General features: G+C 45.1%; 1 protein-coding gene across 3 annotated transcripts; it reads left to right on the top strand.

Moving 5' to 3' along the window:
- The first annotated feature begins 1,836 nt into the window (after positions 1 to 1,836).
- Positions 1,837 to 26,672, top strand: MELK (maternal embryonic leucine zipper kinase). 3 transcript variants are annotated; one of them, XM_054186675.1, is made up of 17 exons: positions 1,837 to 1,990; positions 2,393 to 2,546; positions 2,838 to 2,923; positions 3,389 to 3,505; positions 3,990 to 4,133; positions 5,742 to 5,810; positions 6,950 to 7,042; positions 8,217 to 8,315; positions 14,680 to 14,748; positions 15,288 to 15,386; positions 16,374 to 16,460; positions 17,783 to 17,911; positions 21,384 to 21,609; positions 23,352 to 23,445; positions 23,888 to 24,056; positions 24,559 to 24,662; positions 26,332 to 26,672. In XM_054186675.1, the coding sequence occupies exons 1-17, from the start codon at positions 1,856 to 1,858 to the stop codon at positions 26,507 to 26,509; spliced, it is 2,052 nt and encodes a 683-aa protein (XP_054042650.1). In that variant the 5' UTR covers positions 1,837 to 1,855; the 3' UTR covers positions 26,510 to 26,672. The 3 variants fall into 3 exon arrangements, with proteins under 3 accessions (XP_054042650.1, XP_054042651.1, XP_054042652.1); XM_054186676.1 differs by lacking the exon at positions 14,680 to 14,748 and having other exon boundaries at positions 1,843 to 1,990; positions 26,332 to 26,667; XM_054186677.1 differs by lacking the exon at positions 3,389 to 3,505 and having other exon boundaries at positions 1,844 to 1,990; positions 26,332 to 26,666.
- The last annotated feature ends 851 nt before the right edge of the window (positions 26,673 to 27,523 follow it).

Genomic DNA, 27,523 nt, shown 5'->3' with positions numbered 1-27,523 from the left:
ACCAAAAGCCCACCCATACACTTTTGGGTCTTTGAAATACCCTCTCTTGAGATAGTTTACGCCAAGGATGCGCGGAGCGCCTGGGCCAGTCACAACGGGGTGCATCTGCCATTTATTCCCAGGCCGGCTCACTTTGGCCGAACTACAGTCAGTTCTTGAGACCTGTCACACCAGAAACAGCAACAGATTTTGTTCCTTTATGATTCAATGGCAACAGGGTACACTGCGCACCGGTGTCCACCATGTCTTTATGCTTTTGTGGCTCTAATACGCGAGGACATCGAATCCATAGAGCCCAATAAACTCGGTTATCCCTCTCCTCCTCCTGGCTGGAGGCAGGGCACCTCTAATGTTGAGGACAACACCTACAGTTAGCAGATGAGTTCCGACCCGGACTACAGAACTGCTCCCTGGGCACTGGAGCAGCCACCCTCCTGGAAGAATTCACAGAAACTTCATGATTCTTTCTTCTATCTGTTTTACCTTGCAACTAGTGCCTGTTGGGCCGAGGTAGGTCCTTCATCCCACTTACTCGCGTCTTCTCCTAGTCACAGAGGTAAAACCACAACGTATCTCGTAGCGTCTTCTTTTTCTTCCAAGTGGGTCTCGTAGGAGGGCATCTTCTCCTAACGGCTGCGACATGGGTCCGTGCAGGTGACAAGCGGGATGTTTCTTCCATACTAGACGGTTTCTCAAACAGTTTCTCCTTTTTCTCAATCATCCTCTCAGTTTAATCAGCTTCCCCACTGCTGAGCTGGCCAGGGGCGGCGGGCAGGGAGCGGGGACTCCGAGGGCAGCAGGGCCGGGACAGGTGGCCTGCCTGCGTGCTGCGGGGCCGAGCAGCACGCGCTGCCCTGCCTAGCTGTGCCACGCACACAGGGCAACCTGGCTGCACACTGCCTACCCCGTATAGCCCCGAGCACGAGCCTCTCAAGACCAGCTCCAGCACCCTGGCAACCAGCAGGGTGTCAGAGACCCTGGGGTCCGCCATGTTTTTCAAGATGGTGAGGACAAAGTCGCTCATCTCCGACGGGAAGAAGGGGCTCCCAAGTAGCCGAGAGAGAGAGGGAGGGAAAAAGCATCGCACTGAGTGCTCTGCGATGGGTACCGCTGGCTCTGCCCCATCTAGAAGAGATACCATTTGTCTTGCCCGAAAAGAATGGCCCCATTCTCTCTGTCCCCGAAACAGCCGCCTTCGCCTTTGTTATTCGGGAGAGAACTGAAACTTTCTTTTAGAAATGTAGGTCTTTCTTCAGGAAACAGGCAATGTGTCCGGGAGGATTCCAAAGGACAAACGTTCTACAGAAGTCACATGTTCCACCAGGCTTCTTTTATTTTTTTCTTCTTCCTGTTCCGCTTGTGGCTTTAGGCCGACACGCCTGTACGCAGGGACGTCAGAGACCTGGCAAGGGAATGGCCGCCCGCAGCCAAGGCAGACCGTCAGCCCCCGCCCGGACTCAACAGAGCAACCCCCGTCCTTCTGTTCGCTTTCCCCGCCTGCCCAACGCTGCTCCCGGGTGAAGCGGGGCCGGCGCCGGGCGGTGCCGTGAGCGGAGCGGGCGGGGCCGGGCCTGGCGGCGGGAAGGGCCTCCCCTCAGGGAACGGCGGGCCCGCGGAGCGCTCTGGGAGCCGTAGTCTCCCCGGGGCGGTAGGCCGGGCGCCATCTTGTGCGCGGCGGCAGGCCCGGCGGCGCGGCTCCCACGCCAGCCCCCACCGGCTGTAGGGAGCGGCAGCATTCCCGGGGGGAGCGGGCGCCGTTCCCCGTCACCTGTCGGGACCGGGTGCCTGGGCAGCGCAGACCCTCCCGCCATGGCGGCGCCCGCACGCCCAGCTCCTCCTCGACCTTCCTCCCGTCATGCACCGCGCGTCTCCGCCTGTTCCGGCCCAGCGCCGCGCGGTGATTGGCCTCTCGGGCGTCCTACCCGGAAGCGGGCGCCGCGGCAAGAGATTTGAACGGCAACGGCCGCACCGGGACGCGGCTGCCGAGCCGGTGAGTGTAGCCTCCGGGCCCCGCTGCCCGTTAGCGGCTCCCGGCGGGTCTGCTGGCGGCAGGGCTCTGTGGGGGCTGGGCGCCTTTCGCCGGGCCGCGCGGGCGGGCCCGCGAAAGGAGGCTGCCGCCGCGGCGTCTCCTTGGGTCTCGTTCGTTGCCCCGCGGAGGATACCGCCGGGTCGGGCGTCCTTGCCTCTTCGGCAGCGCAGTCGCCCGCTCTCGCTGGCAAGCGTTAGCCAGGAGCCCCCGTTAGACGGTAGCCGCCTGTGCCCGGGGCCTGCGGGCGCTCGGGCTGCCCCGTCTGGTGAATTTCCCGCTGGGGGTGTAGCGCTTGGTCATCAGCGCAGGTCGCCCCCCGCCCCGGCCCGCGCTGGGCTGCAGTAAATGCGTTTTCCGTTCCAGAGTCTGCTCAGCGTGGAGAAGCCCAAAGGCCGGCTGCAGTTTCTCCTCACAGGGGCTGAGAAGAATTGCCAGGTCCCCGTTCCTCTCAGAATGGCTTTAGGTGATTATGAGGAAATTCTCAAGTGCTACGAATTACGTGAAACGATTGGAACAGGTAGGCCTGATCCGTGGGCACAACCCGATGCGCGCGCCCTGTCTGACCGCTCTCGTGCTTCCCTAAGCACACGTTAACTGTTGCTGTCGAAGGCACGGGGCACGTTTCTGTTGTGTGTTTTGCGTGGCAGAGCTCTGGCAGTGTCACTGAAAGTTGGCGTCAGTGATCGCTTCTTGCTCTAGTGAAGACGCTGCCTGCGGTGTGTGTGACACATCCGCTGCCCCTGTGAGATTATAGGCAAGAAAACGTGTCCTCACGCTGAGCTTTCAACGTCTCTTTTTCCAATCCTAGGTGGGTTTGCAAAGGTGAAACTCGCACGCCATCTCCTCACTGGTGAGAAGGTTGCCATAAAAATCATGGACAAACTTGCTCTGGGGGTAAGCCATGAGATACTTACAAGTTGGTGGGACCTTCCGCTGCCCTTGCGGAGTTCTTGAGAACACAGGGGTGCGACGTGTCAAAAGGCAGCCTGCCTGCCCTTTGGGCTATTGGTGGATGCTGTAGTCTTGAAAGAATATTAATCTCGTGGCCTCTTGTGGGGAGGGCGACATTCTCTGGCTGTAAAATTGAGGAAGTTACAGATTATTACAGTAATTTGAACAGAACGCTGGTGAGAATACTAGCTGTTTTTCGGCTGCCCCTCTGGGTTCGGCTGATCAATGTGCCGGAATTGTAGGAGAGTAACGGCAGAGCTGCTGCTGGGTTGAATTTGGGCACTTGAATTGGGTGCTGTCGTCTTCGCGCTGTGGAACTTTGTATTGCACGGTAGTCTGGTGCTTACTGTGATGGACAAGCCTTCCCAGTAGCTGGCAATTTCATGGCTTGCTGTTGTGGTCTCTTAGGATGACTTGCCTCGTGTTAAAATAGAAATTGATGCCATGAAGAATTTAAGGCACCAGCATATTTGCCAGTTGTATCACGTGATAGAGACATCTGAGAAAATGTTCATGGTCCTAGAGGTAAGCAACGGTGTTTCTCCTGTGGCAAAGGTTCCTGGTTTTCGCTGTAGCAGTAGCTGATAACAGAGTTCAAACGAAACAATTCTTAGGAAGTTACCTGAATGATGTGCATGTTCTCTCTTCCTGTAAAAGCCGCTCTTTGCTGTTGACAAGAAGTGAAATAACTGTAATTGCTACCTTGTGCTTCAGTTATTTTAAAAGAGCACCAGGAGGGTACGTAGGGCCCTGGAACTCTGGCGTGGTTGTCACCTCCTGGGCAGTTTGTATGGCTGTGCCATTAGTGTGATGTATCTGTCGCAGCGCATCAGGCAATAGTCAGGCTCCTCGGCTGCTCTGGTCTGCTGCGATGCCGGCTGAGGGCACGTTTGGGGGACACCTGGGCGCTACCATGATAACGCAGAGGGATGGAAGAGCGTCCTCGCACTGCTGTTTGGATTTCCTTACTGTATTCTCAAGGTATTCTCTTTTTCCTGTCTTTGTGCAGTACTGTCCTGGAGGAGAGCTCTTTGATTACATCATTTCTAAGGATCGCCTTTCAGAAGAGGAAGCTCGTGTGTTTTTTCGGCAGATTGTTTCGGCGATTGCTTATGTTCACAGCCAGGGATATGCCCACAGGGACCTCAAACCAGTAAGCCTGAAGAGTAGCTAGATTTGCATGAGTGATAACGAACCCTCGCTTTCATTTCTCCATTAGGAGCTGGAGTAAGTTATGCCTTCTCTGTTCTCTGGTGCTTAGAGCTCTTTATCTAGCGTCTTCTGAAAGAGCATTGTTTCAGCTTGCTACTGTGTTCCTCAGCTGAGCTGGATGTGTCTGTATCTGAGGAAGGAGCTTCCCTCAGCTTCCTCTGAAAGGGAAGCAGAACAACATGCTTCAGCTGTGAGTGGAGCGGAGAGAGGAATCTGACTTGGAATGTTACTTAGACGTTTTTGTTCTCCCCTTCGTTGCAGCTTGTACCTGTAGAGAGACTTTATGGTGCCACCGCTTTTTGTTATGCCTTTTGTTGTGCCTTTTGTTGTGCAAACCGCTGTATGTGCATGCCCAAAGGAAAAAGTGACACGGATAATTTAAACAAGCGGTGGTTAGACAGAAGGTGCAGGGGGAGCTGCAGGTGACTGGACCCATCCTCTGGCTTTGCTGTCATTGCAGGGTTTAGGGCATCATCATCCCTAAGCATCAGTGTAGGTAATGGAAGACCTGAGTCCCTTTCTCCTTGACGGGGTTAGAAATTTGCATTTTTACAGATGCTGGCATCTCTGAGAAAAGCAACTGTTTTAGCGCACAAGCGTTTTCCTAGAGAGCTCCTGAAATCTTTGCCTCCGAAGAACTTCTCCCCAAACAAAGCATCGTATGTACCTTTGTGAAGGAGCTGGCTTTGCAGTTGGCGAGCGGACGGATTCATAGGCTTGTGTGATAACTTGGGTGGGAAGTGGCTTCTAGAGGCTTCTGTTGGAACCTTCCGCTCAAAGCAGTGTCTGACCAAGCTTCTTGGGCCTTATCCGTGTCACATCTTCGACCTCTCCCAAGGATGAGGCAGCACGATCTCTCTGGGCAATCTGTTGAGCCCTTCACTGTCCTTATGAGGAGAAAGGCATTTCCTTAGTTCCAGTCTGAACCTCTCTCCATGCCTGTTGTCTGTCAATTCTCCCACCGTGCGCTGCTGTGAAGAGGCGAGTTCTGTCTTCCTGCCCTCCGGGGAGGTATTAAAAGGCTGCCACGACATCTCCGCTGAAGCTTGCTCGTCTACAGGCTGAAGGAACACCTTTCCCCCAGCCTCTCGTTGAGCAAGCGCTCCAGCCCCCTGAGCACACTGCTGGCAATCCCCAGAGCTTACTTCAGTTGTATGGCCTTCCTGCGCGGGGGGCAGAAGCTGGTTGCGCTGTTGTCGCTGTGCTGAACGGAGGACTGGAGTGACTCCGCCAGCCGACTCGCTGTGCTCCTTTGAACACAGTCTGTGACATTGCCGACTGCCTTTTCTGCCAGAGCAGGCTGCTGCCTCACATCCAGGTTGCTGTCTATCAGCCCTGCCCCACCCCCCAGACCCTTCTCAGCAGGTAGGAACTGGGATTCCCCATCTGGAATACGGGGTATGTTTGGTAACAACCGATCAAAATCTCCAGAGGAGCGATTTAGGTAAATTCTAGCTGCTAACAACACGAAGCAATAAGGTGAAAGAAAACGTGCTCCCTTGGATACTTAGGTTATAGAAGCATTCGTTACCGCTTTCTCTGTTACCAGGAAAATCTGCTGATTGACAAGGAGCATAATTTGAAGCTGATAGACTTCGGACTTTGTGCCAAGCCAAAGGTAAGAGTATCAGTTGCTCTCACAGAGTAGAGCTAAATTAACTGCTGCACGCACATAAAAACCACGCGTTTGACTTCAGAGGGCAATGCAGAGACTCGCCCAAAGATCCTAAATTCAAGCTGTTTGCGTAGTTGTCGTCCGGTCACTAATTACGGGGTAGGGCGCTAGCTGCGTGAGAGAGCAGTTAACTGCGTGTTACGACCAAACTGTTAGATAATTTTCTCCTCTTACATTTCCCATTTTATCATAAGTTAAGGCAGAGATCATCTTGTGCGTATCGCACTGCTGTGCCCTGCAAAGACCTATAATATAAAGCTGATGTTGGCATGCATTTCTCTGTAATGAGTTTCAACGGTGTATGTCTTTTTCAAAAGATATGTGTGCACATGGAGATGTGGATCGAGTCAAATAGTTTATTCCAGTTACACTTACAAATCCTCTGGTTCCACGTGCTTGTGCTGAGTAGTTTCCCGAGTTTAAAATCGGTTTCTAGGAGGCCTTTCTATTTGTCAGCTTAACGTGCAAGCTGGGTGCTGTTAAGCAATGGTTTAGTGGCAAGAAGGTCTTACAGATCCAAAGACAGTTGCTTGTCCTCAGATCGTGTTACTTAACTCAAGTTAGTCTTGATTCCCTGCAAGATGCTCTGTTAGACCGCCATCTCGGTGGTCTCATGTCATCTTATTCTGACTTGCTTGGAACACAGCCCAGGCAAAGTAATAATGTGGTTTTGACAAGGAAGTCGTCTTAGTTGTTCTTCGTGAAGTTATTGTCTTAAATATTGGTATAAATAACCAGCTGGCCTCATGCCCAGTAGCTCTTGGATCACTTCTTCCCAAGTTCCATCTCTCTTCTCTCCGCAGTTGCAAAGGAAAGTATTCTTACCAGAGGAGGAGCTGCGGAAAAGGCTGCTAGGATAATAGGTGAATGAGCAGCTTGGGATCTGAATGATTATAGGGTCCTCGTGCTCTTAGACAACTTTGCTATTGAAGCGTATATTGCACCAAAGCGAACGTCAGGTGGATGCAGATGCATGGCAGAGGAAGATGAAGCCTCTGAGGCCTCTAATATGGCATGGGTGGAAGACTTACGCTGTGTTAAAGCCGATGCTTCTGTGTGATGGCTTTTCTGCGTTCTTCTAGGGTGGCCTTGACAACCGTCTGAACACGTCCTGCGGAAGCCCAGCTTATGCAGCACCGGAGCTGATCCAGGGCAAAGCCTATATTGGCTCAGAGGTATGGAGCACCGGTTTGGGTTAGGGGGGTTCCGCCACCTCCCCCTGCCCCCCTGCCGGGTATTTAAGTATTTAAAGGTGGTGAAGTTCAGTTGTGCTCACTTGGTTTCTCTCTCAACTACTACTGGATAACATTGCCTGGATCGTTTTCGGAAGCTGTGTGTCTGGCCTCAACAGTCACAGCCTGGAACAGCACGTAGTGCTTTTGGCCGCAGGTCGTGTCACTGGCTGGTTTGTCTCTGACTAGTCCTTCGCTATCGCCATTTGTTGCTCTGTATTTTAGTGCCCTACAAAACAGTAACTTAAATGCCTTCCTTCTGCTGCACGTTCTGTGGAGCAGTGATTTATTCTGTTAATTATCCAGCTCTTGTGGCCAAGTTTTATGCAGTTTCAGTATTTTGTGTGCTTTACCAGGTCTGTCTTTGGCTTGAAATTCGTGTATGGAAACTTGCTCTCTTCATACTGTGCAGCGTAGTAAAATTTGAGAGAGAAAAACCGTGGAGTTTATCCAGCTTTGATTCCATGTCTAGAACGTGGTACTCGCCTTTGTTCATCTATCCAAACTGTTGTCGTTGCAATCCCTTCAAACTTCCTAAATTGTTGGGCCGTGGGATGGAGTCGGTCTTTTTTCCTTTTGCATACGTTTGCACCACTGTCCTCAGCCTCTCACTCCTGCTTTCTTTCTTGTTTTGCGTGAAGTCTGGTGCTTTGCGAGCCTCCTTACCTATGGTCTAAGTGGGGATTACAGTATGAGGCGGTATGAGGCATGTGGACCTTGTCGTGCCTCTACGAGCAGAGAAGAAGCAGCAGGGCTTTCAGGTTGATGGCACCTGTGCTGGCGGCGGCTGTCATCCGTAATACGTTACCATAGGAAATCCCGTGCGATTCCTAGTTGGATTTCATTTTTGCCAGCGAAATCCTTGTAGATTGAAGGTAATGCAGCAATTTAGTGACCTGAGGGGAGGATACTTGTTTTACTGGTGCTCTAGCTTGAGTGAATGGAAAATGGAGTTTGGGTTGCGCGCTCACACTTGGAATGTAAGCATTCTGTCCAGAATTAAGGAGCCTACTTCACATGAGCTGTATGTGGGCTTTGCCAAAGGGGGACAATATTACCTGTCTACCCTGTTTTGGATAGATCATGTTCGCAACTTCCACTTGCGTTTATTTTGTAGGCGGATATTTGGAGCATGGGAGTCCTGCTGTATGCTCTGCTGTGTGGCTTTCTCCCCTTTGATGATAACAGCCTCATGGCAGTCTACAGGAAGATCACGGTAGGTATTGGTGCTGGAATACGCTGGGAACAGACATTGCTAAGCATTACAAGAGGTCTTTGCTTTCCTGATGGCAGAACCTGTTGAGCTGTGCCTCGTGCGAAAAGGCATAGCTGCTGCATTTTGTTACACTGTGCTACTTTTCCTATCAATATTTTGTGCGTTTGTTTCTGTCTTCAGTTGTCCTTTGCAGTACTCTAGCTGGGTCCTGTAAGAAGGTAGGAAACTGAATTTCAGGAGAAGCATTGTCTTGCTGGTGGGCTGGATTTTTGTGTCTGAGCCTTGATCTGGCTTCTCCCTTTATTGTATGGAATAGAATTGCAACTATGTAATTTGATTTGCCAAAAATAATGTTCTTGCACGTCAGCTATTCTCATCACAGAATCCCAGAATAGCAGGGGTTGGCAGGGACCTCTGGAGATCATCCCGTCCACCCCCCTGCCAGAGCAGGGTCACCCCGAGCAGGTGGCACAGGAACGCGTCCAGGCGGGTTTGGAATGTCTCCAGAGACGGAGACTCCACCACCTCTCTGGGCAGCCTGTGCCAGGGCTCTGCCACCCTCAAAGTAAGGAGGTTCCTCCTCATGTTGAGATGGAACTTCCCATGCTCAAGTTTGTGCCTGTTACCTCTTGTCCTGTCCCTGGGCCCCACTGAGAAGAGCCTGGCCCCATCCTGCTGACACCCCCCCTTTTAGTATTTGTAAGTGTTGATAAGGTCCCCCCTCAGCCGTCTTTTTTCCAGACTGAAGAGACCCAAATCTCTCAGCCTTTCTTCATCAGAGAGTTGTTCCAGTCCCCTCAGCATCTTGGTAGCCCTTTGCTGTCCCCTCTCCAGCAGTTCCCCGTCCTTCTTAAACTGGGGAGCCCAGAACTGGACACAGCACTCCAGGTGCGGCCTCACCTGTACTGCAGGACCTTTCAAAGATGATGGAGAGCAGCCCAGCAATGACTTCTTCCAGCTCCCTAAGTACTCTCGGGTGCATCCCATTGGGACCCATGGACTTGTGGATATCCAGTTTACTTAATTGATCTCTAACTTAATTCCCCTCAACAAATGGGAAGTCTTCCTTTGTCCAGACTTTCCCTCTTACCTCCAAAGTCTGGGACTTTTGGGGGCTGGCCTGTGCAGTGAAGACTGAAGTAAAGGCGGCATTCACTAACTTAGCCTTCTCTGCATCCTCTGTCACCATGGCTCCTGTCTAATTCAACAGCAGGCCCGCATTTTCTCTAGTTTTCCTTTTGCCTACAATATACTTGAAGAAAGCCTTGCTGTTGACTTTGACATCCCTTGCCAGGTTTAATTCCCAGGAGGCCTTAGCTTTCCTCGTTTAATCCCTGCATACTCTTGATGGCATTCTTGTACTCTTCCCAAGCAGTCAGTCCCTTCTTCCATGTGCTGTAAGCTTCCTTCTTCCACTTGAGCTTTTTCAGAAGCTCACTGCCCAACCATGCAAGTCTCCTGCTTCCCTTGCCTGATTTCTTGCTCTTAGGGATGCACCAATCCTGAGCTTGGAGAAAGTGGTATTTTAATATCAGCCAGCTCTCTTGAGCTGCCCCTACCTTCCAGAGCCCTAGCCCACGGGATCTCTCCAAGTTTCTTGAAGAGGTCAAAGTTAGCCCTCCTGAAGTCCAAGGTTGCAGTCCTGCTTGTTTTGTGGATACTACCCATGACCCCGAACTCTATCTTCTCATGATCACTACAGCCAAGTCTGCCCCCAACCTTAATGTCCTCCACCAGTCCCTCTGTGTTTGTCAGTATCAGGTCCAAGAGGGCTTCTCTCCTTGTTGGCTCCTGTATGACCTGAGTCAAAAAGCTGTCATCAATACACTGGAGGAGCCTCCTGGACTGTGCGTGCCTGGCTGCGTGGTCTTCCCAGCAGATATCAGGGTGATTGAAGTCCCCCATGAGAACCAAGGCCTGTGATTGCAAGGCTACCTTCAGCTGTCTGTAGAAAGCCTCATCAGCTTCCCCATCCTGATCAGGTGGCCTGTAATAAACACCCACAACACTGTCCCTCATATTTGCCTGCCCCTTAATCCTTACCCACAAGCTCTCAGCCCTCTCTTCATCCACCCCCAGGGAGAGCTCAGTGCATTCCAGTTGCTCTCTCGCATAAAGTGCAACTCCACCACCCTGCCTCGCTGGTCTGTCTTTCCTGAAAAGGACATAGCCATCCATGACAGCATTCCAGTCAGGCGAGCTGTCCCACCATGTCTCAGTAATTGCAGTGAGATCGTGGCCCTGCCACCGCACACAGATCTCCAGCTCTTCCTGCTTATTCCTCACGCTGTGTGCATTGGTGTATCAGCATTTCAGAGAGGGAGTTTTGTGTGTAGTTTTCACCCTTGAGGGGTGGTGGGCCTTCTGGTTCTAAAAAATACTGGCATGCTGTCCCACAAGTGCTGAGCTACTACGCCCAGGTGCCTCATTGACAAGCCCAGTTGCATCCCCCTCCGTCCTTCGAATCTAGTTTAAAGCTCTCTCAATGAGCCCTGATAACTCTTGTCCTAGGACTGTTTCCCCCTGCAAGATAAGCTATTCCCACCAGCAGGCCTGGTGTCTTGTAAATCAAGCTGTGGTCAAAGAATCCAAAGTCCTGCCAATAGCACCCGGCTCGGAGCCAGGCATTCATCTGCTGGCTTTTCCTATTTACCCTGTCATCACTCCCCGCAACTGGAGGGGGTAAAGGAGGACACAACTTGCGCTCCCAATCCCTTGACCAGTCGTCCCAAGGTCCTGCAATCTCCCTTCGTTGCCCTCAGACTGCTCGCTACCTTGTCATTGCCTACCTGAAAGATCAAAAGGGGGTAATAATCTGAGGGCCATACGAGGGAGGGAAGCTGCTTCTTCACATCCTTAACCTGGGCCCCAGGGAGGCAGCAGACCTCCCTATATAGTAGGTCTGCTCTGTGTATCAGGCCTTCCTTCCGCTCCCTTCAGTAGTGAGTCGCCTATGACAATGACCTGTCTCTTCTTCTTCTTCACTGCAGAGGTTTTGATGCGGGGGGTGATGTGGCTAGACCTTGCTGACACCTCCAAGCTGGAAGAACTATCATGCTCATCATTGTCCAGTTTCCCTTACGGAGCACTGTACCTGTTATAAAATGACACCTGGGAAGGTGGGATAGTCGCTGGGCAGATGTGACTGTGGTGCCTGTTGCACCGGGCAGGAACTTCTTGCCATTGTCTCCCATTGTTCAAGTCACCACATTGTCGGGCGGAGAGAGGACAGAGTTCTCTGCAGCAGGGGTTCTGTCTGCCTGCTTGGTTTCTGCCATGGGAGGCAGGGAGCGACTCCAAGCATCTCTCTCTCCTCTCACATTCCCTGATGGTCCTTAACCTGCTTACCTCCCCCCTGAGCTCCATCACTAAGCAGAGGAGCTCCTCTACCTGGGCACATCTCCTAGAGGTGTGTCCACCACTGCTGTCTGCCACCAGTGTAAGAGCAGGGCGCACCCTGCAGCCAGACGTCTGTGTGGCAGGATGTTCCTGTGAGAGATCCATCTGGGAAGCTGCATCAGAACTGGTGGGTGCAAGGCTGACAGATGCCATGGTCTTCCAAGTGGAAGAAGACCGTTCTCATGTCTACCAAAAGCAGGGTTCTGCATCTGTTGTTAAGCTTTCCTCCTCCAAAATGAGGAGGAAATGTAGGACATGATAATCAACAGAAAGTTGAATAAATAGTAAGTAATAGAATTCAGTGATTGGTTCTGTTTCCCTGTATTTTCCTCCTGATGCAGCTAAACAGCTGCTGTTCCACATCATACATACACCTCTGCCAACCACTTCTCAGCTGCGATCAGACTCACCCAGAGTCTGATGTGTCTTTAAAAAAAAAAAACACAACAACAAAAAAAAACAAAAAACAAACAACAAACAAAAAAAAACCCAACCCAAAGTTCCTTGAGAGCAGAGCGTCCAAGGACTGCTGTGGCAGAAGGCAACTGACAGCTGATCTACACAGGGAGTGTTTTCAGGGGGCATAACAATCAGGGCTCTACAAGGTGCAGGATCAGTTCATCAAAGGGCGTGGCTTTTTAGCCTGGAATTGGAGTGGACTTGAGTACCTTGACAGAAGATATATAGGAAGTTCAGTATGAGTCTTTGTAAAGAACTGTAAAAAAACCCAACAACCAAGCAAACCAAAAAACAATAGCTGACTGATCCAAAGAGATCGCGTAAAGGTGCCGATATTCAGATGAGTCACCATTGAAATGGTATGACTTTCCTACTTGAATAATCTAGAATATCTTGAGTAGGAAGGGACCCATAAAGATCATTGAGTCCAACTCCCTGCTCCTCGCAGGATTACCTAAAATGGTGTGAGTAAGAGCTTTGTCCATCCAGATAGTGTTGGCAAGCGCTTGCAATTTCTCAGTAAAATCGCTATAAATGGGAATCAACTAGGTTGTCAGACAGCCTTTAGCTACCTTTCCCTCTTGCTTCGGGTGTGAACTGTGTTGTTGAACCGTTGAGTCACTATACATGGAGAACTCATCCATTTCTAAGTGTACTTCTGTAGGATGACAGAAAATCCTTTATGCTGGTCGTTATGCCGGGATGCAGAACTTGGTCAGTGATCAGTGTGCTTAAGGCATTCGTTCTCTTAAACTTGTCAGTAGTTGAAACGTGAGCAGAGATCTTAAGATCATCAAAGGCAGTTTCTGCATAGTTACAATTGTCTAACGGGAACTAGGAGCTGAGCGGTTTGGACTGACAGAATGTTGGCCAGTGAAAACGTATTTAAGTGAACCGAGAGACAAGTTTTAAAACTCAGTCTGGGTGCAGTTGGAAACTGATCATGTCACAGGTGTTAAGATGCAGGCTTGCTATTTCCACTCTGAATTTGTCTTAATTTTACATGGTTGTGAACTGAAAATCGCTTGAAATGAGGACACTTATGCACCATTGTGGAATTTAATTTCACACATTATAGAACCTGAAATTTATTGTAATCTCAACCCATAACTCTTGTTTCAAGGCAATGTAATAATCTGCTACTTGAATCTAATTAGGATCGTATGACTTATGTGCAATGTTTCTTTCCCTGGAATGTTCCACAACTTTTAATTTGAGAATACGTCAATAAACTCCTTTAATTTTTGAGTGAAAAAATCAAGCATGTGATGGAACTTCTGGTAAAAAAAAAAAACAAAAAACAAAAAACAAAAAAACAAGCAAGCAAAAAAAACGAAAAGTCCCCCAAACCAACCAATTTCTGGTGTGATTTTCTGCATCTGGTAGCTATTGCAACCTATTTACCTTCCACCATTGCCCACAGTCAAGTAGATGCTGATTTCGTTTTTCCTTGTCTCATGTTCTGTAGCAATACAGAACATAATAATGTTCTGTATGTAATGTAATGTACAGAACATAATAATAAAATAAAAACAAAATGCAGATTACACGTTTTGTTTGACTTGGCTTAGTTTCAGAGTAAAGCTGTGTTGTGAAACAGGCTACAGACTCTTCATAAATAGCACATTAGTGTAGTCTGTAAAGATGTAACTTAACTTCTTTAACCTGTGATGTCAAAGTAATGCATGCTCTCCTTAGAAATGTACGTTGCATATAATACCACCTGTTTTGTTATTGAGGCATTTATTTGTAGGAAGAAAACTGCTGTGAAAAACTGATAGTTATGTTGCTTCACAATGTTTACTGATTTTAATTTATTTTTTTTCTCCGTTTTCATTGACAAGTAAATGATCCTTGATCGTGAATTCGTTTGTTTTTTAGGTACTGTTGTTTTACCTCAAATCTGAAAGCCATTTTCACTTTTCTTCTAATCAAGAATTAAAAAACCCCCAGTAAATAATTTGATTGAAAGAAACTTACCTGTTAGATCTGTAACCTTTTCCCTGTCTGCGGTACGAGCAGAGATCAAAACTGTAGCATTAGATGTGACCTATTCAAAAAAAGATAGCTAAATGTTGAGGATGTGTTATTTTTAGTTCTGAAAAGTAGTGATTTCAATGAACATTACAATTTCAAAGTGCTAATATCAGTCATTCATGCTCCAACATTGTTTGCGCTTCTAAAACTTCATTTCATCATATTTGATATGATGAAATGATGCAGTAGGTAAGGAGGAGGTTAGCTGCAAAAATGGGCTGAGAGGGACATCACACAAGCTGAGTGGGTGAAAACTGCATCTGATAATTCAAACGTAGCATTCTCCTTACTAACACATCTGGATTTTGGTACTACCATTAATTTATTCAAGTTATTCTTAAAGCTACATTTGCATGTGCCTGCTGTTCTTCCTTTTTGACTGAATATAGATGTTGGTACAATCCAAGTAATGTAGCAGTTCGTTTTGAGCTAGCTGTTCAAGGTTCATTCTCAGTCTTCTTTTCTGCAGAGGGGAAAATACAGTATTCCAAAGTGGCTCTCTCCTGGCAGTACACTACTAATTAACCAAATGCTGCAGGTAAAGGAATTGCTTCTATTCAACAGGTCTATAAAGTACTATTGCATAGGTCAAAACATTACATCGATGAAATATTTTTAAAATATTCAGTGTTTAAACCTGAAGTTTTATAATTTTTGAAGAGAAGGTGAATGTTGTCTTCTGCTGAAAACTCTTTGAGTTGAATGATTTGGTATAGAAATAACTAAGCAAAGTTCAAATAATCAAACACAGTCTTCAAGCAGCCTGCATTTGGTTGTTCTTAATTGTGTTTTATAAATAATCTGTTTTATAAATGAAGCTAAACATACTGGATATGTATTTGGGCTACATAAGCAATCTAGCTAGTGCTAAATATTCCTGGAATATTTATTGTAACTGTAGGTTCTGTGACTGCTCTTCACAGCGCACGTGTTTGACCTTCCTTTTGCTCAAGCTACAAAGCAGTATTGGTTTCTGTTTGAGCTTGTAACCACCCTAAAATTCTGAGTAGAAGACAAACCGTTTCTTCAGTTCTTCTCAATGACTTAAGCATCAGCTTAATATTTATTGCCCACTAGGTGGACCCAAAGAAGCGGATTACGGTTAAACATCTATTAAGTCACCCTTGGCTCATGCAAGGTTATTCTGATGCTGTTCAGTGGCAAAGTAAATACACAGTAAGTACACTTGTCAGATGAATACTTGATTTAATTAAGTATTTAACGTGATCTTTACTGGCTTAGTACCATCCTCACAGTACAGGGGTGGGAAGATGTTTCTCCAAAGACGAATTTTGAGATGGCCATAGTTCCATTCTGATTCCTCTTGCTGTCAAAATGTTGCTACTCTCTCTAAATTTCCCTTGAGGAGGAATTTCAAATGTGTTTTCATTGCATTCTGCAACTGATGCTTAATTCGCAAAATAACTGACTTCTCATAAAAATGTGAAGTATTTCTGCGTGTGAGTGACCAGTTGATTCTCCAGGCTGGTTGGTCAATACTTTACGGGCAAAAGGCAAATGTTCTCAAGAGCATGTTCATTATGATTATGGTTTATCTTGTGTCTAGTCCGCACTGAAAATTTCTAGATTGAATAAAAATTCGACCTCATTGAAAGTATGTTCATCCTGTCTATCACTTGTTTTACTTGTGTGAGAGACTAAGGTAGTATGGAGAGGGGAAAAACCAAAATAATCTAGCTGTCAGTAGTAAGTACTGAGAAGTTCCTGCATGTTTGCAGCCGGTGCCTCCCTTTGGCCACTGGATGCCACTGTTTCTCTGGATAAAGAGCAGCCGTACTGTGCTTGCAGCATCAGTTCTGAAGGGCTGTAGAAAAGATGTGCATGTCTGATAGCTTTGAATATTTAAGGAGAGATGAAAGTGTAGCTTCCATTCAAGTAAAAATCTCATCTGCTGTCAGGCTTATTTGAATTCACAACCTCTCACCAAGGAGGGGCCAGACTGTGAAGTTGTTGAACTTGTATGACTTTTTCAGTCCATTCCCTACAGTATTTAGCTGTGATGCTACCTATTTAAAATACAAGGTCTAAAATCATAGTTGATTATTGAGCTGCCCACTGAGTTTCACGGCAGTATCACAGTCAGATATGGATTATGAGACGACTTGAAAGCCTCATGCTTCAATATCTGTCATGTTCTTGCAGCTGAGACGTCTTGATGAAGACTGCGTAACAGAGCTTTCTGTGTTTCATAAACAGAGCAGGGAGACTATATCAAAATTAATATCAGAGGTAAGAAGTATATATTGGTAATTTACAGTAATTAAACACAGTAATACAGTAAATAAACTTACTGTATTAACAGGCTAATGCTCACTCATTCTCAATTATGAAATTTTTAATACTTTCCAGAATTAAGGAGCCCGTGCCGAACTCCAGAATCTAACTGTAGCTTATAATTACAGTTCTGAAGTTCAAACTTTTTTTTTTCTTTTCCTCTAATTGTGCTCGTGATAGTTCCTAAACCTTACTGTTATTTCTACGCATGGTAAAATCCTTCATAATCTTTTAAAGTCAAAATAGACTTAAAGAAATTCGTAGTTGAAAAACAGATGCCATTTCCTGGGCTAGCTTTTGCTTTGAAATGGTTCAATAAGGAAGAGGAGAAAAAAAAAAAAAAGAAAGAAAAAAAAATATCAGAGCATCACCCAGACAGACTATAAAATACATTTTTGAGAGTTACTATTCGCAGGTTTTAAAAGTGGAATAAAAATGACAAATGTTGAACTGAGTTCTAGAAGAATTGCACAAATGTTCAGATGCAATGACATGGCAAGCTGTAGAGGGGACTTAAAACGTGATGCATACTCCAGCTTTACCCTGAATCGGAAAATTCGTCCTGGAAGTTAAATTTTTTCCTTTTTTATACATGGTAACAGTGACATAGTTCTTCATTTTGGAAAAACTGTCAGGGTTTCCACATAACTGTAGTAGAAACGGACTTAAAATATGTGTGATACTTAAGATGCATTTGTGGAGTTAGTGCTACTTGTTCTTCAGTTATAGGAAATAATCTGTCTACAAGGGGAAAAGTCCTTCCAAGTAGGTTTGTGTTATTTGCACAGTCCTTTATGGCAGTACTCCTAATCCCTTATAACTAATTCCAACTAGTTGTGCTATGCTGCAGACCTGTCAAGCTTTGTACCCGTGTTTCTCACACAAGCAGAGTTGCCAAAAATCATGCAAAAAGTTGGTGCCACTCGTGGAGGAAGAACGAGGAGGGACTTCCAAAAAATTGAGACTCTGCTTGAAATATTGGCTAAACTGAATTAATAGCTTTGCCATTTATTCAGTAGATAGATTCTGGCCCCAGGACTGGTTTTCATGCTAGTGAGCATACTACAGAGTAACGTGCAAAGAACGACAACCATAGCCTGTTTCTTGATCTCAGACATGTATTGTGAACCAACTGAAGTCTGAAAGTACACTTATGTCATCAAACATTAGGGTGCACATCAGGTAGAAAATCTTGCAGAAATTTTCAGAAGGCTGAGCTTGCTTTGTTCTCCTAATGTTTCCAAAGAGGAGATTAATTTTTTTTTTTTCCCCCCTAGTGGAAATATGACCAGATGTCAGCAACGTATCTCATGCTTCAGTCCAAGAAGGCTCGTGGCAAGAGTATTCGCTTAAGTGTTCCATGTCTAACAGAATATGTTAGTACATCACAAGCCGCAGGCCTCGAGGTAAGTTTTTTGAATTCAACAGGACAAAGTACTGATTAAAATGCTGCTCTGCATTAACAAAGCTGTGCCTAGAAAAACAGACTGGTGCCCTAAACTTACACCCTGGTTTTAGCCGGGAAAGAGTTAATTTCCTTTCTAGTGATTGCTGTGAAGGGAACGTCAACAATACATATTGTTTTAGTTGTTGCTAGGCGATGTTTATGCTTTTCAAGGACTCTCTTCAGCTTCCCATGGAAGCTGAGAAGGGAATACAGACAGAACAAGGGAATGGCTGATGGAATATTCTCTACCACAGACGGCATGCTCAGTGTATAAGTGGGGGTTGGGTGGGAGGGGGGATCCGCAATCACTGCGCGGGGTGGTACCAGTTCACCAGGGTGTGAGAGTGGCTTCTGTTGTTGTTGTTGTTATTATTATTATTATCCTTTTTGGTATTTTTTTTTCTTTTCTGATATTGTTCTATTTAACTCTACTTCAACTCACGAGTGTGGGTTTTGTTTTGGTTTTTTTTGCCTTCCTTTTCCCTTTCCCCTCCTTTTCTCTCTCTTCTCCCTGCAACATTTTTGGGGGAAGGAGGGGTGAGCAAGTGGCTGCATGGTCCTAGTCGCCAGCTTGGGTTAAACCATGACAATGTCAGTAAGAGACCATGTGTGCAGTCAGCCAAAGTCTTGGTCATTAAACAGCTCAATCTCCTCATTAACATGTTTTTGAAAGCAGGGCTGCTTCTTGAGTTGGTATTACTGGAATAACTGTCTGCGGGGACGTGGTGTGTTATGTGTACTGCACAGAACGTCCCCTTGGCTACTCACAGAAATGGACTAAAGTTGCCCAGTGTCTGGCCTACGTGATCATTCCAGATTTTCCTCTGTGATGCCTAACTTCTTACTCTGCTTTTTCACACTTGTGTGTAAATATTTTTGTACCTTGCTAGTTGCGTTTAGCATGGCTTAGCAAGGAAGGTCTTTTGAAATATCCTGGCGCGTCATCTGGGCAGCCTACTTTGAGATGACACGAACACTACATGAGCTGATGATGATCAAAGGAGAGAGACCCATTCCTTCCTCATCTGTTTCCTTTCAGAACACAGTCCCAGAGAGGATTCTGTTTATTTTTAATAAAGGAAAAATGTTGCTGATGTTTTTCTGATTAATTGCATTCTCATGTGGGCTTGTATATCTTACAGTAATTTCAGTTCCTGTGGTTTGGTAGCAAATTGCAGATAGGGCACTTCATAACCACTCTACAGTTGCTAAATTGCTTGCAATGTCATATATAATATGCAGCTATATGTGATGTCAGTGATGCTCGTCTGTATTTGACAAACTCAAAAACATTCAATAAAATTGCAGACTTCCTATTAACCATTCCCCCTTGAACTGTAGACATTGGTGTAAAATTGTTAACTAGCTATCTGAATGTGCTATTCTCTACATAGAGACAAGCACTCAGAATAAATACTTTCTTATGCACCCGATTCAATTGCATGTAAATCGTTTCAGTTCACTCATACAACTGCTTTGAAACGCAGATGAGAATTCTAAGATTACCAGGGCTGCATAACAGATCATGAATCATAAGTGTTGATGAATATGCATAATGTGCTTTCCATGATCATGGTGGGTTAGTCTTCCACACTCAGATGATTTGAAGTCGGAGGTTCTCTAGGTTCAGTAGCGCTGATGCTGTGAAGTTACTTCATCTTTAGTGGTGCCCTAGGTAAATTCATCTGGCTAATGCTACTATTTAACATACGCATTATGCCTTCACAGATGATTGTGAAAACCATGTCTACACAATACAACAATCCAGTAGTCCTCCTACAGCTCTCAGGACATATTTAACTTACCTGCGTGTAGATACTGTGAGTGAGTATCACTTGAATTTGCTGAAATGCCCAACTGGCAAAGTTCTCTAGCTAGAGCTGGTCTAATGTGAAGACAACCAAGCAAACATAACCTTTAACTTAGCCAGTTTCTGAATTTGGTGGCACAAGCTTGTACGTGGTACTGCCTTGTTTCAAGCAATTTGATGTAGAAGGATATTCCAAAAAAATTCACCATGGCCTGAATTTCATCTGGAGCAGGGTAGCCAAGGAATCCTGTTCAGGTATTCGTATTGTAATGGGACGTGATTTCAACTACAGTATTGGGCTGCTAGCTTGCTTGCTGTACTAGGAGCCCCCGGTAAGGCCTTTTTAGTAAGTCATCGTAGTAGGTCTGGTAGCATACCAGGAAGTTCTGTTTCTTTTCCAGTAGTAATGAGAGATCTGATCATTTCAATATCCTTCATCATAGAGCAAGAGAAACTTACCTGCCAGCAGAGCAAAGCTTCCTAAAATGGGATCCATTCCAACCGAGGACTGATAATTTGGAATACCTGCAATTTCGCTGAAGTGGTATGAAACAGGTCCTTGGGAAGAGTTTCCTGAAAATAGCAAAAGGTGTTAGAAACTAAGGGTACTGTGGTACGCATCTGATTGTATGTGGTGTGAGCCATGAAGGGTAGCAGTCTTGGCTGAAGTTATGAATCCTGTGATTTAAGAAACGACATCTTTTTTTGGAGCTAGCAATTACATGAAGGCTTCTGAATGCCAGTTCAAGTACTGTTGCAGATTACATAATCACAGGTTTTGGTTGTAATGTGTTACCTTTATCCGTCCCCCTTTCAGATTTTACTGCATTCTTCTCTTGGGTTTCTTTCCAGCTTATTATTTGACTTTTGTTACAAAGAGCTTGTGTTGAAATCAAAGGAAGGTATTTTTTGTGAGTCACTTCTCTTCTTGATGCAGATCATGAAAGATGACTTTGTAACGCTTGAGAATAATTTCCCATCTGCTTTTGATACAAATGATAAATCCATAATGACAATGTTAAAATCATATAAAACTTAGGTCTCTGTCATGCGAACTTCCATGAGCTATTAGCCATAATTAAGAACTTAGAAAGAAGTAAGATTTTGTGACAATTCTCTGATGAAATCTTGCTATTAGTAGTGCAGTGGAATCTCAACTGAGAATGAGTAAATGAGGCAGTGAGGATTTTAAAATGGACAGGAAAACAATAAGGTACAGCAAACAAGACCTCAGAGCCAGGCTAGAGCTGGACAAGTCTTTGAAGAAGTTCCACCTGTCTGTATCGGACGAGAAAATCCAATGAAGCAATTACAATTACACAATCAAACCAAATGAAAATTCTTAGCTGTGTTTAGATGAGCTGGTGAGGAATAGTCTTAAACGTGCAAGCTGAAGAATGTGGAAGAGCAGATAAAGAATTGGCAAATGACTTGAGATGTTTATTAGCAAGTTATAGATGGAATCAGAAGTATTGAAGAGTTTTTAACTATTTCGCTCGATAGGCAAGCATTGTATGGTATTTTTAAGCTGCTTCAATTTTATAATTTCCTTGTCTGTAACACTCCTGAATGTGATCAGAATACAGCAAAGGATGTCTTCTTTTTGTTACATCTCTTGTAGCATTCAAGGCATGATGCTCAACTGTACGATACAGAATTCACACTGTCAACTCCAGTGACAAGAAAAGTGGCATCAGAGAAGCATGAAAACAAAGAGAATGTTGATACAGAGTCAGCTTTAAGAAATGAAATGCCCTTTGCGCTTCCTGCTCCAACGACTTCTTCTGCGAAGAGTCAGATTGAGACGCAAGTACAAACCATACCCTTTCAGGCACCTGTCTTCAAAGGTACGTTGAATGTAACTAATGAAAACTTAGAACATACATGTCGCTTAGAAATTATTGTAAATTAAAATACGATCACAATACTTGTGTATCCAAAACATCTGTTTCTGGAAGACTTAACCTTTTTTGCTGTATTCACCAGCCTGGTTCTTCTAGTACATCGGTAAGGTGCTGAAGGAGGTTTAACCATACATCGGGGCAGGTTACTTGTATGTTAATTACAGAAGTCACTGCTGCTTACGGTAACACACGCGCATGCCTTTTGGTGCGCTCTGACAGGGAGCCAAGTGATGTGTTCCTAAAACTTGTATCTGGTTCCACCCTTCCACGAAGGCTGAGAACACAATTTCCTCAATACTCTGTTTTTTCTTTGATATTACTTTGAGTGGAAAATAAAGGCGTACTTTTAGTCAAATCTGCTTTTACTGCTGCTTAGAGAATTTTTTGTGTGTTTGCATATCAGTGTTTTCATAGTAACAGTCCGCTGTGGCAGTGAAAACACTTGCGTTAACGATGTATAGATCTTACAGTTACGTGATGGACCACAGAAATCGGGCTAAATTGTGTTAGCTTTTCCGAGTTACCAGAAATTTCTGTCCTCAGCCTGTCTAGTCCATTCTTATGAAAATGGGTGGATCCTGTATACACATTACCGTTCCTTTCAACCATTAACATAAAAGTTTTGGTGTTGATACCGTAAATGCTAACTCTGTCCTTGAAATGCCAAGGACTCTTTCCAGTAGGAGACTCTTCTGTTCCAGATGCTAAGGAACATTGTTCAGAAACAGTAAGTACTTGTAGGCTGATTCAAGTTACAAGGGATCTTGGACATGCTGCTGTTCAGTGACATCCTTTGTAAAGCATTTAAGCAAGTGCGCTGCAAAGACTAGTTGTTTATATGAGTTTTATTTCTTTTCTCTTAAGGTTGTATGTGAAGAACTTGTGAAGTTTGACTTCACAAAAGTAGATGCTCTTTCTGAAGTGGGAAATGCAGAAACACTGTTTCTGCTCATTTTAGTGAGATATTTCTGAGGATTAAACAATGAAAAGCTAATTCTTTGTTTCATTGAAAGACTTTTGGGTCAGGAAAGTTAGTATTAATATTTTCTTAGAGGTGGAAAAGTGGAAGTATCTGTTGGAAATTTTGACATCATCATTGTCTGGGGCCAGGTGCAATTCTCCAGAGAGCTGAAACTTTAAATGCTGAAGTTGGATTTAATTTTAGCAACTCATTGTTTCACTTGGTGTTTGCTTCTGCACATTCAAAACCATGCTCTGCAGAACTCTGTCAATGTGTGATTAGTAGAACTTGTTAGGCTGTTACGTAGAGTGTATTATTAAACGTGGCTGTACAAGCTCACACCCTTCCTATAAGGGAAATGGCTTGGTGAAGAACATAACTATTTGACGCAGTGAATTGCTCACTATTTATTCTAGGACTAGTGGCAGAGCAAGAAAGAAATTCTAATCCTCTTCCTTTCCAAATTTCTGATATTGAACTGCATTGGTCGCTCTAAGGCTTGACTTGTAGAGCCCTGGGGAAATCAGTCACAGTTTTTCTTTGTAAAGTAGGGGTAGTATTGTTATATTAAAAACGTATTTTATCATTCTGAAGATACAGACCTGAGATAGAAAAGGGGGGGCGATTTTAGAAATAAATTATTAATCATGAGAAATCCTTGCTGAAGAAAAGAAAATCCTTTATGCAAAAACATACCTGCTTTGGCTTGGATTCTTTCTTTCAGAGAGACAGTTCACTGCAGTCACCCCAATTAAGAAACCCACAAACCCAACAAACACAGATGAATTGACAGCAGCTGAGGTTCTTCCCAAAAGGAGGTAAATGTCCAGTTATTTGTGTACACTTCTGATTTAAAGCAGGACTACCTTAATCCATGTACTGCCTAGGGAGCCTTGTTACAACAGCAAGTAGTTATTTCCATTCTCTTGGTAAGAACCTTCCTAAAACCCTTTCTACATTCACTGGAAAACACTGAAGGCAGAGAAAAGTTTTAAAACTATGTCTCAATTATCTTCAGAATATATTATTTTCCATAATATAAGTTCCTTCTTATTCTAGTTCCCCAGAGAGCTGCAGTTTCTATATACATCTCAGGGTTTAAATCTCAAGTGACTTTCGAACAGAAACTCTCATAATACACTGCACTTGCTTTGGTTTTCTTCATTCCAACAGGTCTGGTAATATTTTAGTGATGTATCCAAAATGACTAATTTCTGAACACCGAGGAAAAATAGCTAATTAATTTTGTTCATGTAACAGGTGTCACTCAGGGGAATTAGATCTCAACGTTGCTCATGTGAATCACAGCCAAAAGAAGAGAAAAGCCAAAGTATTCGGAAGTCTTGAAAGAGGCCTAGATAAAGTGATCACAATGCTTACACCAAGCAAAAAGAAACGATGCGCTAGAGATTGTCCAAGGAAACTTAAGGTAAGGTTGCTGGAAAAAATCTTACTTAAAAAGAATTAACAGTAAAGTTATGAGTAGTAAGTTACATTTTTCTCTTTAAATATGGCGATGGTTTAGTCCTGCAAAAGCCTCGTGGCGCCGTGCCTGTTCCTTGCACATCAGAAGTGCTCGGTCTCAGCTCGGTGATGCACCATCAGCAATCTCCTGGCTGTGGAGCGTGCAGGAGGGCGCCCGAGGCACAGTCGTGTGTCTGCCTTCTCAGTCTGCCCCAGCCCTCCGCTGCCACTTCGGATTTTATGGTGGATTGTAGTTTAGGCATGATTTAATATTAATTTTTTACTGTTCTTGCTGCTACTGCAATGTGTTAGTTATGATAATATTGGGAAGTTGAAGCATTTTTCACAAGTTTGCTACTCCAAAGCTTGCTTTATGAAAATTTTTTGTAATTTCTTCAGTTTTAGGAGAAAGATTTTTTTTTTTTTTTTTCCCTTGACTCTTATTTTAAAGATCTGACTACTTTTAGGCTCACTATAATGTTACCACCACTCAGCTGCTGAATCCAGACCAACTGTTGAACGAAATAATTGCTATTCTTGCAAGGAAGCATGTGGAATATGTTCAGAAGGGGTAAGTGTAAAACATGATGACTTCAACTTGTATTTGTCTAAATAATCAGTACTCCAATCCTTGATAAAGTGAGGTATTTAAACTTTCTCAGCCTCGCAGTGTAAAATATAATAATTTTATGGAAAGTGTACAAAGCGCTAAATGAAGGTATGCCGTAAGACTTCTCCACCCGATGCAAAGCAATGTTAAGTGAGCTCTAATAGAGCTTGGCAGCTGACAGCTGGGAATAGTGAGGTGGCTCTGAAAGGCTGATGTCAATTTTATCTCTCTTGTGAAATTGTAAATACAAAAGGTTTGTTATGGTACAGTCACATGACCAAAACAGATGATTTTGGGAGATAATGCGAGTACCTCTAACCTTCATTCTTGGCAGGTAAAACACATAAACATTTAGCCAAGAGATCAGTATATTTTAAAAGCTGCACAGAATCTACACCTTTGTCTAACCTTATTGTAACTTGTAGCATCTACTAACTAGAGTAAGGTACTGAGACTAGGATTGGTTCCTAGTTCTGATCTTCTTGTGCTCACTTACGAATATGCATTTTCTAAAGTTCTTGAATATGTGAGTGATAGGCATTGTAGAATGTCAGAGTACACTTTAACCTCTGATGCATTTCCAAGCTCAAAATCTGGAAGGATACTGAACTCCACAGAGGCGCCTCCTCCCGTTGTAATGATTTAAACTTCAGATTCAGTTTCTCCACTCGTCACACCAGCTGAGCTGTAACCAGCCTCTTGGCAGCCATGACTCTGCAGAGAGGAGAGCAGTTTTGTCTACGAAAAATTGTGGGAACGTCTCCAGACTTCCAGCTCTGCACTTGGAGAATGAGGGCCTGTGGCTGGGTGGGACGTTGGTGCTACATGTCACAGAATCACAGAATGATGGGGGTTGGCAGGGACCTCTGGAGATCACCCAGTCCAACCCCTGCCAGAGCAGGGTCACCCAGAGCAGGTGGCACAGGAACGCGTCCAGGCGGGTTTGGAATGTCCCCAGAGACGGAGACTCCCCCACCTCTCTGGGCAGCCTGTGCCAGGGCTCTGCCACCCTCAAAGGAAAGAAGTTCCTCCTCACGTTTAGGTGGAACTTCCTACGCTCAAGTTTGTGCCTGTTACCTCTTGTCCTGTTGGTGGGCACCACTGAAAAGAGCCTGGCCCCATCCTCCTGACACCCCCCTTTCAGTATTTATAAGCGTTGATGAGATCCCCCCTCAGCTGTCTTTTTTCCAGACTGACAAGACCCAAGTCCCTCAGCTTTTCCTCCGGCAGGTCAGCCCCAACCTGTCCTGGTGCGGGGGGTTATTCCTCCCCAGGGGCAGGACCCTGCACTTGCCCTTTTTGAACTCCATGAGGTTCCTCTGCGCCCAGCTCTCTGGCCTGTCCAGGTCTCGCTGAATGGCAGCACGGCCTTCTGCTGTGTCAGTCACTCCTCCCAGCTTTGTGTCATCAGCAAACGTGCCGAGGGGACACTGTACCCTCATCCATGTCGTTGGTGAATATATTGACTGAAAACTCAAAGCCTTGGTTCACTAAATTCTGTGTTGTTTCCCAATATTCTGAATAGCAATGGGATAATTTCTGTAAAGTGCTTTTATTAATTCAGAATTGCATTGCAAAACAAACATTAAACAGTTAAGCGATTACTCTGTTTTCCCTTTGTTTTGTACAGTTATACCCTGAAATGTCAAATGCGGTCGGATTTTGGCGAAGTCACTATGAAGTTTGAGTTAGAAGTGTGTCAGCTCAGTAAAACTGAACTGGTGGGTATCAGGCGACAACGGCTTAAAGGTGATGCCTGGGCCTACAAGAGACTGGTGGAAGACGTTTTGTCCAGCTGCCAGCTGTGACTGGCTGATGCATGTGCTGACGAAGCAGCAGTTTTGTACTTGAGGCTTTTGTATGTTTACATTACTTTGTAATAATGTTGTGCAACTCTTCTGAAATAAAATTCTGTAAGCTGTTCCCCCTCTTGCGTATTTTTCACATATGCGGGTTAAAAAAGTATTGGTGTTTGTATGCTGAAGCAGCTTATTTTGGTATGTCTTCAGTTATCAAGTACGTGTGGTACAGAAATAGTCATTTGCATAATTCTCTTCTTGTCTCTGCTTAAGTAGGATTTATTGAGATCATTAACTAAGTCACAGCTGTGGTTCCCAGAGTTACACTATATGCTCAGTGTTGTACAAAATGGGACTGTCTTCAATAAATGTGAAGTCAAGAGGGCTAGGATTTAAACTATGATCCCATATAAAGCGTTACTGTGTCTCATTACAAAGCCTCACTGATGCTTAACAAGTGTGTGTACTTTCTGATGCTCTTGTGTTAAGTGATCATCAGAACGTCGTGTTAGGAACCAGAGCACCTTTGAACTGTTGTCAGTGGAGAAGCCATTTGTAACCCCGGCTGTCTACAAGGAGCTCAGAGGGATACCTTTACGGTACCGGGCGCAGAACAAAAAGTACAATTTGAAATATACAGGACTAGTAAGTGCACGTAAGAGTTGTTTGGGGTGTTAGGGTTTCCCCTTGGGAAGAGGTGTGTGTCTGCCAAGCGCTGGTGGTGTCTGTCCTATTCATGCCTTTAGCCGTGCTTCAGTAGCCGGGGATACTGGGATAAATCCAAGCAGCGGCAGTGGGAAGATATGTTGAAGTCTTTCTCTGTGCAAAGGTGTCCGGTAATACCTAGATAAGTTGATAATGTGCTGCACGTTCATCTTAAGGTACATGAAGGCAACTATGACGTAGGCTGTGTGAAAACCCCACATTATTGCCCCTTAACTAAAGCCTAAAGCTCACCCATGGGAGGGCTGGGTAGGTGGACAGTGGGGTGTTGGAAGCTTCCAGTGACAGTCATAGAATCGT

This window comes from Rissa tridactyla, chromosome Z (genome assembly GCF_028500815.1).
Source record: "Rissa tridactyla isolate bRisTri1 chromosome Z, bRisTri1.patW.cur.20221130, whole genome shotgun sequence".
In the NCBI taxonomy this organism is placed as follows: Eukaryota; Metazoa; Chordata; class Aves; order Charadriiformes; family Laridae; genus Rissa; species Rissa tridactyla.
Note: the sequence above shows the minus strand (reverse complement) of the source record. Positions and strands in the feature narration are given on the sequence as shown.

What these genes read in the sequence shown, in the direction of transcription:
- MELK (XM_054186675.1), top strand. Translation starts at nt 1,856, where the DNA reads ATGCACCGCGCGTCTCCGCCTGTTCCGGCCCAGCGCCGCGCGGTGATT. An exon ending in ACGTGAAACGATTGGAACAG is followed by an intron (nt 2,547 to 2,837) that starts GTAGGCCTGATC and finishes TTCCAATCCTAG; the next exon opens with GTGGGTTTGCAAAGGTGAAA. An exon ending in AAGCCTATATTGGCTCAGAG is followed by an intron (nt 7,043 to 8,216) that starts GTATGGAGCACC and finishes TTTATTTTGTAG; the next exon opens with GCGGATATTTGGAGCATGGG.